The sequence below is a fragment of the Carassius gibelio genome, chromosome B8 (assembly GCF_023724105.1).
Source record: "Carassius gibelio isolate Cgi1373 ecotype wild population from Czech Republic chromosome B8, carGib1.2-hapl.c, whole genome shotgun sequence".
NCBI classification, from domain to species: Eukaryota; Metazoa; Chordata; class Actinopteri; order Cypriniformes; family Cyprinidae; genus Carassius; species Carassius gibelio.
This window is the reverse complement of record NC_068403.1, coordinates 14,227,754-14,243,042: the sequence shown is the minus strand read 5'-3', so window position 1 is coordinate 14,243,042 and position 15,289 is coordinate 14,227,754. Positions and strand designations below refer to the sequence as shown.

Sequence of the window (15,289 nt, the reverse complement as noted above, 5' to 3'; positions counted from 1 at the left end):
TGACACTTAAAATGAAATACAATAGCAAATGAACGATAAATGTACACGTTTAAACTGACTGTAGCAAACACATTTTAATATACAATCGATATCAATTGCAGTTCTAGTCATCACACACTTACTTTCATAATTTGTTTTTAATAAAAGCTATGTTTTACTACAAATACAATTATGGCTGTCAAAAAGACTTCCAACTCAGTAAAGGATAGTTACGTAATTTATTCTGCTGCATACAGTACATTTGCTTCAAAGAAAACTTGTGACATGGTGGTTTTGGATATTTAGAAAGAAATTCAAAAGAATTGTTAAAAGCATGATCTAAATGGGCATACATGAGCTTGGGGTGAAGGTACAATGGTGTAAAAACTAAAATAAAAACCTTTTCAGAAGCGGAGTAGAATTAAGACGTGAAACATGGTTGATTTAGTGGTGGTGAGAGGTTTAACAAAATGGTCTACACTAACTGGTAAACTGCAGTCAGATATGTATTTTCATTTGTTTGCATCATCAGATCATTGGTGCATCAGCATAGTCCACTTATAAAATGCATATAGAAAATCTACAAAGAATAAATTTTTCTTGGCCTCTTTGTTTGCTGCAGAGCTGTAAAAAGTTTTTGACGTTTTGATAAAAATTCTCTTTTTTTTCCCAAAAAGACTTGGGGAGGTAAACAGGTTTCAACAGAAAAGCTGAATTCAGCCTTACAAGAGGTTGTTATATTTCATGTTGGTTTAAGTTAAGGATTCCTAGCTTTCACACTGTGATGTTAAATAAAAACACAACACTTCATACACACACCCAGCCTTTCACACTCACACACACTCAGACAGACAGACAGTCTCGCACGCATGTCCATTGTCAAGTCACTGGCTTGGCAGTATGTCAAAGTATAATTTCAAGTGAGCCGTGGGAATTTTAAGGATGTAGTGTTTCTCTCTGTCGCCTTGATCCTCACATTACGTCGGCACGTTTGTCCCTCACTTTGTTCCTTAATTTAGTCCGGGCCTTGAATGCAGCAGAGTTAAACAGATGCTGTGAAGAGACAAACTAAAGTTATATAAATATGCACAGTGCTTATTTGTTTAGCATTTCTTTGGCAGACAGTTTACAAAATCAGTTGAATCTGACTTCACGCTGCAAAATAAGTCTTCCCCTCATGTCAGTGTCACTTTTTGTTATTTATTACATTAATAAGTGAAAGGTTCAAGATTACCTTCTCTGTGCGGGAGATCCTGCTGGCTTTGACAGACGCATCCAGGATGAGAGGAGGTCCAAGTCCAAAAATATCCCTCAACAAAGGATTAAACTATAAAAAAACAGACACAAAAACTTATTAAAACAAACACTACAGAACAGTGGTTCTCAAACATGAGGCCGGAGACTCAAGATGACTTGATATAAATTATATAAACAACCCAAAAAAAGCATTAAAATAAGGAATAATAACTAGTAATTCTACAAATGTTCTACAAAAAAAAAAAAAAAAAAGTAAATATATGAGGTAGCATAATTATGAATAAATGTGATTTCTATCACTGGAAATTTCAAGTAAATTAACAGAATTTTAAAATACCACAGGTATTTTATAAAGAGTATACATTTTTCTAGTAATGACAAGATATAAAATGAGTAGAAATTGAGATTAAAAAAATTAATTTTATGATCGGTTTTATTTAGAACCAGAATTTAGAATTTAAATTCTGATTTAATTAAATATAGATACTTTTAGAAATACAGGTGCATCTCAAATTTGAATTTTGTGTTAAAGTTGATTTCAGTAATTCAACTCAAATTGTGAAACTCGTGTATTAAATAAATTCAATGCACACAGATCTATGGTTATTTTAATTGTGATGATTTTGGCTCACATTTAACAAAAACCCATCTCAACAAATTTGAATACTTCATAAAAAAATAGTGAATTGTTGGCTTTCTGGAAAGTATGTTCATTTACTGTACATGTACTCAATACTTGGTAGGGGCTCCTTTTGCTTTAATTACTGCCTCAGTTCAGCGGGGCATGGAGGTGATCAGTTTGTGGCACTGCTGAGGTGGTATAGAAGCCCAGGTTTCTTTGACAGTGGCCTTCAGCTAATCTGCCTTTTTTGGTCTCTTGTTTCTCATCTTCCTCTTGACAATACCCCATCGATTCTCTGTGGGGTTCAGGTATGGGGAGTTTGCTGGCCAGTCAAGCCCACCAACACCATGGTCATTTAACCAACTTTTGGTGCTTTTGGCATTTTGGTTTTCAAAAAAAAAAACACAATGGACCAACACCAGCAGATGACAGTGCTTCCCAAATGCTCATCTCAGACTGTGGAAACTTAACACTGGACTTCAAACAACTTGGCTATGAGCTTCTCCACCCTTCTTGCAGACTCTAGGACATTGGTTTCCAAACGAAATGCAAAACTTGCTCATCTGAAAAGAGGACTTTGGACCACTGGGCAACAGTTCAGTATTTCGCTGACCTTGTCTGTGGTTCAGAAATTCTTTGACACGTCTGTGTGTGGTGGCTCTTGATGCCTTGACCTCAGTCCATTCCTTGTGAAGTTCACTCAAATTCTTGAATCTATTTCGCTTGACAATCCTCATAAGGCTGCAGTTCTCTTGGTTGGTTGTACCCACACTTTTTCCTTCCACTCAACTCTCTGTTAACATGCTTGGATACAGCACTCTGTGAACAGACAGCTTCTTTGGCATTGAATGTTTGTGGCTTACCCTCCTTGTGAACGGGGTCAATGATTGTCTTCTGGACAACTGTCAGATCAGCAGTCAAGTTGATTAGCATGGCACCATATTCTAATTTGTTGAGATTGTGAATTGGTGGGTTTTTGTTAAATGTGACCCAAAATCATCTCAATTAATAGAACCAAAGACTTAAACTAATTCAGTATGTGTGCACTGAATTTATTTAAAACACAAGTTTCACAATTTGAGTTGAATTACTGAAATAAACTTTGCCATGACATTCTAATTTATAGAGATGCACCTGTATGTTAATTTAAACATGAACAAGCATGTTTAAATTTCTACAGTGCATTACTCATGTATAGATTCATATATTAATTATTTGAATTGTGAATTATTAAAAAAAAAATTCTCTAGTACTACACAGTTATGCCAATGATGAGCTGCAATTGGTCCTCCTCACCTGTAGGTGGTGTCTGACTCCAGACTCAAGCACTTCCTTAAAGGCATCATAAATCCTGTGGCGCATCCAGCCATCAATGTAGATGGCCTCAATCCCAAACTGGATCTTCTCCTCTGTGAAATCTTCATTCTGAAAGTAGGAAGGAATGTTTGGTCTGATGTCAGTCAATTTTTAAACCATAATCATCCTTGATCAACTCGGTTTATTAGCCCTGCATGCAAATTTGCCATTAAATATTTGGATGTAACTGACATGTTATTTAAAAACAATAGGCATGAGTTGTGGGTCTCCTTTCACCTCTATGTAGTGCAGCACCTCCCTGAAGATTGAGCGTTGTTTCCTGCGGTCATTTTTAGCACGATGTTTGTTTCCATCAGTTGCCAAGTTCTTTAGACTGTCACATAATGCATCGCAGTCCTCATACTCAAACTCCTGAAACACCACACACATTACTTACACAGCCATCATCCTGACACTCAAACCTATACAGCATTACACAACACACACCTGATCGATGTCCCGTCCCAGTTCATACAGCAGAGCAATGGTCTCTCCCACAGCAATCCTGAAGTTCACCTCACTGCTTTCTAAACACGCGTGTAGACGTGGCATGTGGCTAAAAGACAGACAAAGAGATAGATCATATTACAGACAAATAAGTCTGTCTATTCAATCGGGGTCTTATCACATGGCTTTTTTCTCACCCTGATCAAAGCATTACATGAAAAATTCTGTATTTTGTAGTGACTCAGAACAGTTCTGGGTGATGTTGTTTATGTATTTATGTCCTCATCAAGAAGGCAGATGCTGAAATTACTGCAAGCCTCACATGCTTCAGTCTATGTAGTAAACAAACCCGCAAGTCTCTGCCATTCATTCATTCACACAGAGAACATGAACATGCGCAGAACATGCAGGATTCATATTTCAACCAACTTTTGTGGCTTAACATTTACAGATACTGGTCCATATGGCAATTTTATTTGATAAATTTATGCTAACTTTGACAAATTCCGTGACTGTCCATGTTAAAATGTAAATTTCATTTTCATGACTGGATTTTGAGATTCCGTCTGCGTTTTTTGCTTCGTGGAAATCATAGCGCTGTATGCATCAAGAACCGGGTTAAAGAACTTAACTTAAAGAAATCTGGTACCATCGCATTTTCATTTTTTTAGTACTGACTTGGTACCAAGTACCGGGTCTTTTGACAACACTACTATAAAAGGTAAAAATGCAAGAAAAAAATAAAACGTGAACTAATAACCACAGCTTCACAGAGGAATGTCAAACATTTTGATCATAACAAGACCACATTCAATGCCTAATTACTAAAGGGCAGGTCATATTTACATTTATTCATTTATCAGACAATCATCCAAAGTGGCTTATAAATGAGGAATACATAAAGCAACTCATCTTAAGGAAGCAATAACATGAGAGGTGCTAGCAATATAAAGTTTGTAAAGTATAAGATATATAGTATAAAATTTTACAATATAAAGTATAAGAGTACAAGCTAGAACAAGGAGGGAAATAAGAAATAGTGAGCATAGAAAAAGTAGTGTTTTTTTAAAGATCTTTGTATACTGATGTTTAGCAAGGAGATATGGGTATATTTGTTGGTCCAAACATAATCAAAACAAGCACTATAGCAGAAACATTTGCAATTCCTCAGTAAATTTTTGCTTATCTCGCATTTGCTTTTTTTTCGTTGACCCTTATCACATTTGTGCCCTATTTTATCACTTCTTTTTTGCGATTCAAACTCACTGGTTCAGAATGGTGTTGATGCGTGATGCAGGACAAAGGGTGCAGAGCAAAGCCCAAGACTGAAGGGCGGCGCTGTGGAGCGCAGGGATCCCGGCTTTGACAGATGGCAGAGTGCCATCACCCAGGGGATATGCACCCACAAACACACTCTCCAAATGACCAATAGATTTGAGCAGATCCTGAAAAAGACAGAAGGAAAAAGACTTCTACAAACATGCATATCTATAAATATTCATATGCTTTTAAAAAGATCTGACCATACCTCTGCATCTTCTGAGGCAGACACGTAACAGCACATACCCAGAGCTCTAGCGCACTGACATAAGGGAAGTAAAAAAATCCCATTTTAAGTGTTAATGGCATCAAACAAATAAAAGTTTATGGATATATTGAGGCATTAACTCACACTCTGTCGAGCTGACAGGCTGGCACAGCTGTCAATCAAAATGGAGCTGAGGATGGGGCGGAGCATCTTAAAGCCCTCCTCACCTTCAACTCCTCCCCCAAGCTGCACGCACAAGAGAGCACACACTGTAGCAGCAGCGGCCTGCTCCTCTCCTCCCCCTGAAGAGAAGAACACTTTATCGAGTCAGTAAACCCAGCAAAGTAAGAGAAACCACAGCCTTGAATTTTCATGTAATGGAAAAAAAAAATTATATATACACACATTTCAATATAAAGTAACTGGATATAACTCAACATTTACTTTCTGTCCACTGCCAGAAAGTAAATCTCAATTAATCAATTCACTGCAGAAAGTGAAGATAAAAACAAAATGACAGAGTTATGATGGCACTTTCGGCATTTGATGGCGCATATTCTCTTCGAGACGACCAGAGACTAATCTACTGCAACATATGCTGATAACGGTAGTAATCTAACGGTTTTCATTTATTCCCTTAATATTTCTAATATAACATATTCATATAATAATATAAAATAAATAATATAAACATTCTGTTAAAAATTTTTTTTAAAGCTGGTGCATGAAAGAATCTTTTTATTGATGACTGAACTGAAGTGTTAATATTTTAAACATAAGCCTATAATTCATTGTATAATAGACTCATTTTAAAATACCTTTTTTAAAAACATTATTTGAGGAGTAATACATATTTATCCTAATCTTTTGTTATCTTCACAGTTAAGTCAGTTATTTGGTAATTATTGCAGGAAAAATAAATTGTAAAAATAACAGGCCTAATAAAAAAAAATGTAACAGGCCTACGTTAATTCGAAATGCCAAGTATCTTAATATTGCCATCAATTGATGTTTTTAACTATCTCTGGATATTGTTAATACAAGATCATCGTCTTTCGATAAACCCCATGAAGGGGAGGCTATCACTGGGTCTTTCGCAGGACGTGCCCATCCGCTAACATTATGCCACTGGGCATACAGCACATTGTCTATTACGTCATTTGGGCTGCCTTGTTGATCACGGTGGCACTGAGAACATTATATTTCACACACTTTAAGTTGTTTTATTTTCCAAATGTAATAGGATTTGTACAACCCATCGGATTGTTCAGTTTGTAACTGTTTGTACGGAACCAAAAGCCTCATACCGAACTGTTCAATAAGAATACATGTATCATGTACACCCCCTTTATATACATATACATATATATATATATATATATACATATATATATATATATATATATATTAGTGCAGAGTAAAAAATTTATTTAAATTACTAATACATTCAAAAAACTACATTCAAAGTGTATTGTGCACTTCTTTTTTCATTTAAAAGTAGACCTACTGCTATATGAAAAAAGTGTAATAACATTTGGTTTGCAAAGGTGCTTTTTACAGCGGTGTTCCTTTTACATAGTAGCACTTAAAATATTTATTAGGCTACAAAATAAATATAACATAAATCTCAACTTATAACATTAATGTTATTAAATTAATTATGAAACAAGCCATTTGTCACTGCCAGGACATTTTTATAGAAAACATTTTATAGTTTGTTATAGAAAAACAAGTTATGCTCAGAGTCCAGAGTCTCGATCATAACATTATAACAGACATCTTCCTATTAGAGACCTGCATGACTGTGGGACCCATCGCAGTGGGACAACACTTGATGGGAGGGTAGAGACTCATGTGAAGGATGTGGGAGAATAATAAGGGTGTGCTCACACTACGCAATCTTAACCGTGCCAGAGTGTGTTTGACCCCCAAAGCCTGGGTCGTTTGACTAGTGTGATCGCTCCATTTAGCAGTCCCTGGTTTGGCTTGAAGAGGTTGGCAAGAGCGCGGTTCAATTATATATAGATAAGTGAGTGTGAGCGCTAACCTCGCTGGAGTGCAGATCTTCTGGTACTTACTATATGATTGCGTGAATATTTCTGATCTGTAAAGCAATATATTGTGAGACGTGTGTTACCGCTTCCAATACAACTCAAAATAATAAACCACCAAGTTAACAAAACGATTCACTCCACTGTGTTGAGGAGTGCTTCTCTGCTGTCTTCATGTGCTATCTGAAAACTTCCTATTTCCAACTTATAATGTCATGATTACGAGCTTGTTGCATTATTTTCTGTTAAAAAATAACAGTGGTCTGTGAATGTTGATGCTTAGCCTTAATAATTTGATACGGAGCATCCCTCCTGTGACCCATGATTTGTCTGTATGTGTATTCAGAGAGCAATGGACTGGTATTATTCAGAATAATACAAAACTGCATTAACGTGTGATAAAATAATTATTGGCGCTAATCAATTAATGTGTTAACATGATAATGTGTTAACTTGCCCATTATATATATATATATATATATATATATATATATATATATATATATATATATATATATATATATATATATATATATATATATATATATATATATATAGTATTGAATTGACCTGAAACCTGAAAACCAGTCAATAGAGTTGATCAGGTGTTGGTCCACTCTTCTTCAATGGCTGTGAAAAGTTGCTGGATATTGGCAGGAACTGGAACACACTGTCGTATACGCTGATCCAGAGCATCCCAAACATGCTCAATGGGTGACATGCCCGGTGAGTATGCTGGCCATGCAAGACCAGGGATTTTTCAGGTTCCAGGAATTGTGTACAGATCTGTGTAACATGGGGCAGTGCATTATCACGCTGCAATATGAGGTGATGGTTGTGGATGAATGGCACAACAATGAGCCTCAGGATCTCATCACAGTATCTTTCTGCATTCAAAATGCACCTGTGTTCACTGTCCATAACATACGCCTGCCCATACCATAACCCCACCACCACCATGGGCCAACTCAATCCACAACGTTGACATCAAACCGCTCACCCACACAACGCCATACATGCTGTCAGCCATCTGCCCTGTACAGTGAAAACCGGGATTCATCCATGAAGAGAACACGTCTCCAAAGTGCCATACACCATCGAATTTGAGCATTTGCCCACTCAAGTCAGTTACGATGATGAAATGCAGTCAGGTCGAGACCCCGATGAGGATGACGAGCATGCAGATGAGCTTCCCTGAGACGGTTTCTGACAGTTTGTGCAGAAATTCTTTGGTTATGCAAACCAATTGTTGCAGCAGCTGTCCGGGTGTCTTGTCTCAGACGATCTTGGAGCTGAAGATGCTGGATGTGAAGGTGCTTGGCTGGTTTGGTGTGGTTAAACGTAGTCTGCGGTTGGATCTACTGCCAAATTCTCTGAAACACCTTTGGAGATGGTTTATGGCAGAGAAATGAACATTCAATTCATGGGCAACAGCTCTGGTGGAAATTCCCACAGTCAACATGCCAATTGCACACTCCCTCAACACTTGCAACATCTGTGGCATTGTGCTGTGTGATAAAACTGCACATTTTAGAGTGGCCTTTTATTGTCGCCAGCCTAAGGCACACCTGTGCAATACTCATGCCGCCTAATCAGCATCTTGATATGCCACACCTGTGAGGTGGATGGATTATCTCGGCTAAGAAGAAGTGCTCACTAACACTGATTTAGACAGATTTGTGAACAATATTTGAGAGAAATCTGCCTTTTGTGTACATAGAAAAAGTGTTTTGGGGGGGCAAAAACAAAAGTGCTGTGTTATAATTTTGTTCAGTGTAATTATATATATATATATATATATATATATATATATATATATATATATATATATATATATATATATATATATATATATATATATATATATATATATAACCCAGAATTTTCCGTTTTCAGGGTTCAGTGAAAAAAAACACATGTAAGACTGCAAAACCAGTCTCTGAGCCCTTAGTTGTAATGATCTAAAGGGTGTCCCATTTACTTTATTTTGAACTTTGCATGCATGACAAATAAAATGAAGTCTTAATTCCCACCTTTCTTCAAGCTCCTTTCCAGACAGTCACTGATGGTGAAACGTCTCTCTAACAAAAACTCATACAGGACTCTGGAAGAAAACGCCAAGCGGAGACTTTCTAGTGCAGCCAAACGGGTCTTAGCACTGAAAAACACAAAAGATAAGAGTGAAACAGCTGCAAAGCTCATTTAGTTTTCAGTAACTGTGTGCGCTTGCATTGCTCACTGTTGCATGTGAGTGTATTGATACCTTTTGTCCATCAGATTGTCGATGCACTGCTTCAGTTTGTCTTCTGTTTCTTCCTGAGCGGTTTGTTCATCTACCACCTCACCTGCACAGCACAGAGAGTCAGTGTGTGGATGTTTTTTATTTTTTTGTACTTGACTGCTATATATATTTGTGATAAGGTTTGTGTATGTATGATGTTTATAAAATGTCTGTGTACCTGTGGCTTCCTCTATGACTGATGCACTCTCGCTTGCGCTGCTGTAGTGACTGAGAACCTCCGACGCCAAATCATCATCACTCACACCAGACTCGCCTCTCACCCCATTTCTCCCTAAAACAGTGAGCGAGAGAGACGTTATGAAGAAATAAAACATTAGTTTAATGGTTTAATTAAATAAAGGATGGGAATGATCACAGAGTGATCATATGCATTTTAACTGTCCACAGAGTTCATGTACCTGAACCTAAACCCTTTGCTTGCACAAAGCCAGAAGTTTACTTCAGTGCCCAGAGAAAACAAAAACATATGTAGGATTGAAAGACCAGTCTGTACTCTTAAAAATCTGAAGAGTGTCCCATTGACTTGAACTTCAACTTAAAGTGTGACAGTCTGACTGCAGAAAAAAAAAACAAATGAAAACCTGTTTTACTCTAACATATAACTACACTTCTCAAGCCAGAAACAGAGCTCTGATTTGGGTCAAAGTTCACTGTCTCTCTCAAACACACACACACAAAGGTCCCCTGAGGTACCACTATCATCAGACCTTTAGTTTAACATGAAAGTACCAGTCATAAAAACATGAGGATCTGTAAATGGCATGTTTAAAAAATTTAACATTTTGAATCATTAAAACCAGGAAGACAGATTAAGGTGGAGAATATCCTCTGAGACTTTATCCTCTCTGCACTGATCCAACTCTACAGAACCAGATCTCTTTAGTGATCAGGTTTTTCTTTGAAAGAGCAGTTCATACATGAAAGATTCAATCAAACCTTTTGAAACTATTATGCTTTATTTATTTGTATTTCAATAAGCCTTACTAAATATTGTCTAAAATGATATAAGTCTACCGTGTCACATGATCCTCCAGAAATCGTTCTAATATACTAATTTGGTGTTAAAGAAACATTTATTTTTTATTTTCTACATTTTTTAAAAAGCAGTTGCTTAATATTTTTGTGGAAAGCATGACACAATCTTTTAAAATTCTATTTAAAATACATAAGTCACCACTGTTGATTTTGATCAATTTAATGCATCCTTGATAAATAAATAAAAAAAGACTAAAGTTTCCAAACCTTTTCCCAAAGCTTCAATCAACTGGTTCACTTATCTGCAGATTTAAGCTACAATTAATTCAGAATAAAGTCAGAAGACCATTATAGAACTAAAAAGGACTCAAACTAAGAGTTCATCAATATCTCATCAATATGAATGTGCCATCCCAATAGACTTTAAAATGGCAGTAACAATACATGCATCAGCATAACAAGACATATCAGCAGGAATAAGATGGGGAGGATGGGGTCTGGAATGGTCGGGAATTTATGAAAAACAAATCAGAGACAATCCACAGTAGTCTCAGACTTTGTAGAGTCAAAATGTGGATAGAAACAGTTAGTCCAAATATTGACTTGAGTTCCAGCACTTTCCAGAAGGTTCATCACTCCACAGACTGGACACGTGTGATCCCCAAACAGCAGGGGGGACTTTAGTATTTAAATTCCACCATAAAAAAGGTCACATTACTACTTTTGTTATACATCCCAGCATGACTGCTCAAAGAACAATGAAGACAACTTCAGCTGCCTTAGTGAAAAGCTACCTGGCGAGACAATAACAGCCTCTAATCATGACAATGATTAATGATTTCCAATATAAAAGGAGTTAAAAGGAACACATTTATAGTTTGTTACCAATAAAGAGGTAGTTAAACTTTACTGATGGGGCTGTGAATGTACTTTTGACCAAAAAAAAAAAAAGTTAGGAAACACTGATCTAGAAGTCTGCTTTCACAAGAAAGCAGAAGTGACAGATGCTTCTGGGGGCTTTTGGTTCTCAAGTCATGAAAGGCATTAGACAAATGAGAGATGATCTAAACAAATACACACGAATGGATATTCACATGCAGTTCATTAAACGTTAATGGGGGTGAGAGGCATGAGGTCACAATCAAGATCAGGCCACGCTACCTGCACGTGACACGGCTGTCTTTGACAACTGCAGCAGAAGCACTTCCTGTCGAAGTGAGCCTGCTCACAGTGAACAGGAGGAAGAGACAGATTAAATCAGGTCTTGTATCAGATCAATCTGACACTTCAAACATTTAACTGTAGAACAAGGCGAAATGTTACTCATGCACTCTGGACAAGTTGTATCAAATGACTCTTTCAAAAATGCAACCCTGCTAAGAAGACTGGAGTCACGTGCCAATTTGGGTTGATTTGGGCGGGGTCTGAGCCAGTAGGAGGCGCTATCGGTTGCCAAGGGCAACTCCTTCAGAACTTCACAGAGGCGCGGCTAAACATTCCAGGGCTCTTTAATTTTTGCGCATTTATTATTTCGGTGGGACAGAAACGTACCTATGAATATGAAAAAAGAAAAGGAAGTAAAGCAAAGCAATGCAAAAAGATAAGGCGAAAGAAAAGGGACCTTGCAGGAACAAGCTCACACCAAGCGCAAAACAGCGGTGTTTGGAGAAGCTCTCAGGCATCCAAAATATCGACCCATACGAGCCCCCTGCAGCGGAATGGCACAGAGACCTGGCCCATTTACCTGCATGCACACTTATGGACATTGTGAATTCTCTTGTTTTTGGTGTAAGTTACAACACAATGCAGGAGTTTAAAAGCCACAAGTCTTTGGAAAGTTACGAGGCTTTCTGCTGTGGCTGGGTGCAGGACTTGGCCATCTACAAGCCTCCAGGTGGTGTAAACAGCATTGTACTGGCCAAGGTATGTTTCTTCACATGCGTTATAGTGTGTTGTAATTACATTACATTTAGCAGACACTTTTTGTACCAAATGACAAAGTCTCTTCGCCAGGTCAGAGACTTGCTCTCCCTGATGCGGTGTCCATTTTGTTAACCTAAAAAACTGTATTCCATTGTTCCTATGTTTTCCATTGGTATCGTGTGAGGTACTGGAGCAGTTTTTAACGCAGCAGTGACTTCAAGGCATGGTAAAAAAGTGTGGAAATGCGAGAACCTCGTATACTACCGAGTTAACAACACACGTAAACAATCATGTTTTGCCAGCGAATCCAACATGGCGGAGAGGGTGAAGATCCCGCGAGATACCATGATATCGAGGGGAGGGGCTCTGTACATGACGACAACTCCTCACTTTCAATGTCCACCAGCGCAGCTGTGAAACCACCTGAAACCAGTTACGACCAGCAAACCATTGTATTGATATTAACAAGTTCACAAGTTCATAAAGAAAATAATTCAGAGAATTAACTCTTCAGCACTCACCACAGTCAGTCATAGCACAAAAGAGACCAGTTTTTGACACCTGCATTTACCGGGGGAGTATCATCAAGCCCTAGATCAGGTTTATCTGGCGGTACACATGCAAGAGGAATGTGTGTTGACGCTGCATGTGTGACAAACTTTTTTCTTTTTTAAATGAAAATCCAGTCTTCGTATTGAAACAATCAAAACCTTTTTTATTTTTATTAGCTCCACCAACCATTGCTCTTAAAACTTCATGCAAATCAAAAGAAAATGGGGGCCTAGGGCTTCCAGATTTTCATTTATATTACTGGGCAGCACAAACAAAAAGTATCATAAGGTGGGTACACTCTCGAGACAATGCAAAATGGACTGATATCGAGAAACAAGCCATTTACCCATTGTCATTAACATCATTGCCCTATATTAATAATATAAAACAGATAAATGGCTGTGTAAAAACATTTGTGATTTATAATATAATGAAAGTCAGGAAATCAAAAAAATTATGCAGTTTGCATTCAAAAATCTCTATTTTGGCACCTTTGTCCTTTACCCTAGGTCTACCATCTTCTATAGGGAACACATTTATAAAGTGGAAAGATCAAGATATCGTCTCTTTTAAGCAAGTTCTTAAAGAGGGCAACCTTAAATATTTTACAGAATTAAAAAGTGAATTTGATAGACAAAGATTTTTACAAGTACTTGCAACTTAGACATTTGATAAATTATCTCCTTGTAAAGGGTCATATCTCACTGAAGTCAGTACTGAAGGGAAAAATGTCAGAGATATATGCAGTTTTAAGAGATCAAGCTGCATCATTATTAACTTCATTAAAAAGCGTATGGCAAAAAGATCTGGGTTGTAATTTTGATGACGAGCAGTGGGATATTATATACAAACATTTATTTTTTTCATTCTCTAGTAACAAAATAATTGAACAAAATTACAAATTTATACAAAGAATATATTTGACCACAATTCATCTTGTATATATTTTGAAATATATCAAAAGATATATTTCTGGTGCATCCCCTTTGTGCAATAAATGCAAAACACACAGGGGCACCATCATGCATATTTTTTGGAACTGTGAAAAATTAAATTAGTTTTGGGATTCTGTACATGAGTTCTCTGTGATGACCCTGGGGAAAACATATCACAAGACTCCTTTAACATATCTTTTTGGGGTGGACTTAAATGAAACATTATACTCTGTATTTATAAAAAGGATAGGTCTAATTTCTAAGAAATGTACATTACTGAATTCGAAAAAAGAACAACCACCTACATTTGAATTATTTAAACATATTATAATCGACACACTACACATGGAACATTTGACATACAGCTTAAAAAACTAAATCCACATCTTTTTAGAGACCTGGAATATTTTATTTTATTCATCATCAATGCTTTGACTCACAATATAATTGTTTACCCAATATCAACACAAATTTTTCGATTTCATGTGCTATCACTTTGTTTCATTTTTAATTTGCTAATACAAACTGGACCTGTTGATGTATGTACTACATTTGTATACTCTGATACTGTTTTATGTGCAAAAATTGTATTGTTTTGTTTATGTTGTAAACTGATAAAAAAATAATAATAATAAAAACTTTTTCTTTTTTAAAAGTTAATCCAGTCTTTGAATTGAGACAAATAGTTGAAAGTTCAATAAATAACTTAACTAATCTTACTGCTCGGTTTTCGCGACTCCGTGCTAAATATACACGAGCTTCACCTGTTATGCTGCAGACTGAATAACCTGACAGTCAATCATTTTGCAGACTGTAACTGGAAGAAAAGGCAAAACTATTGCTTGGCGATATTTTGTCGTGTGGCCATGTTTATATAGTGTGTGACAGCAGGAAGCATTAAACTCACCCTTACTGGAGCTGTTCCCGCCGCGTTTCCCCTTTTTATTCCGTGGCATTATGACAGCCGCTCCAAAACAGGCCCAAAAGAAACAGATTATACAGAACAATAAGCTGTAGACAGTCAACAATTTATCAACCAAGAAATCCTCTCCAGAGAATAAAAATTATGCGATTTGTGCCGTTTGGCTCAACGCTTTAGGCTCTACCAATGAAAGATGCGCCTGGCACCAAAATTAAAATACTTCAAATTCAGTCTTGGTTTTAGTATTTATTATCTATGGTTGTCCCCAGGTAACCGATATCTAATGCCAGGTTGTGATGGTAAATGTATTTTGAAATGTTTGGGACGGAGTATCGTGCACGTTGCTTCTCCAGGTTCCACCATCTTCCCATCGGTGACGGCTTGCACACCCGGCATGCTCCTCCTATACGGCTCACACCGCAGTAGAGAATTGTGGGTAA

At 37.1% G+C, this 15,289-nt stretch overlaps 1 protein-coding gene across 3 annotated transcripts; it reads right to left on the bottom strand.

The window, feature by feature from the left end:
- Positions 1 to 204: 204 nt before the first annotated feature.
- On the bottom strand, positions 205 to 15,259 carry ifrd2 (interferon-related developmental regulator 2). 3 transcript variants are annotated; one of them, XR_008154789.1, is made up of 14 exons: positions 14,835 to 15,259; positions 11,679 to 11,738; positions 9,700 to 9,813; positions 9,504 to 9,585; positions 9,274 to 9,398; positions 5,334 to 5,491; positions 5,190 to 5,243; positions 4,928 to 5,106; positions 3,662 to 3,770; positions 3,452 to 3,586; positions 3,155 to 3,283; positions 1,214 to 1,306; positions 889 to 1,032; positions 205 to 834 (listed from the first exon to the last, which is right to left on the bottom strand). XR_008154789.1 is itself a non-coding variant. In XM_052563195.1 (13 exons), exons 1-13 carry the CDS (start codon positions 14,881 to 14,883, stop codon positions 952 to 954), a joined length of 1,368 nt encoding a protein of 455 aa, XP_052419155.1. In that variant the 5' UTR covers positions 14,884 to 15,259; the 3' UTR covers positions 205 to 951. The 3 variants fall into 3 exon arrangements, 2 of the variants coding, with proteins under 2 accessions (XP_052419155.1, XP_052419156.1); XM_052563195.1 differs by having other exon boundaries at positions 205 to 1,032; XM_052563196.1 differs by lacking the exon at positions 11,679 to 11,738 and having other exon boundaries at positions 205 to 1,032; positions 14,835 to 15,258.
- Between the last annotated feature and the right edge of the window lie 30 nt (positions 15,260 to 15,289).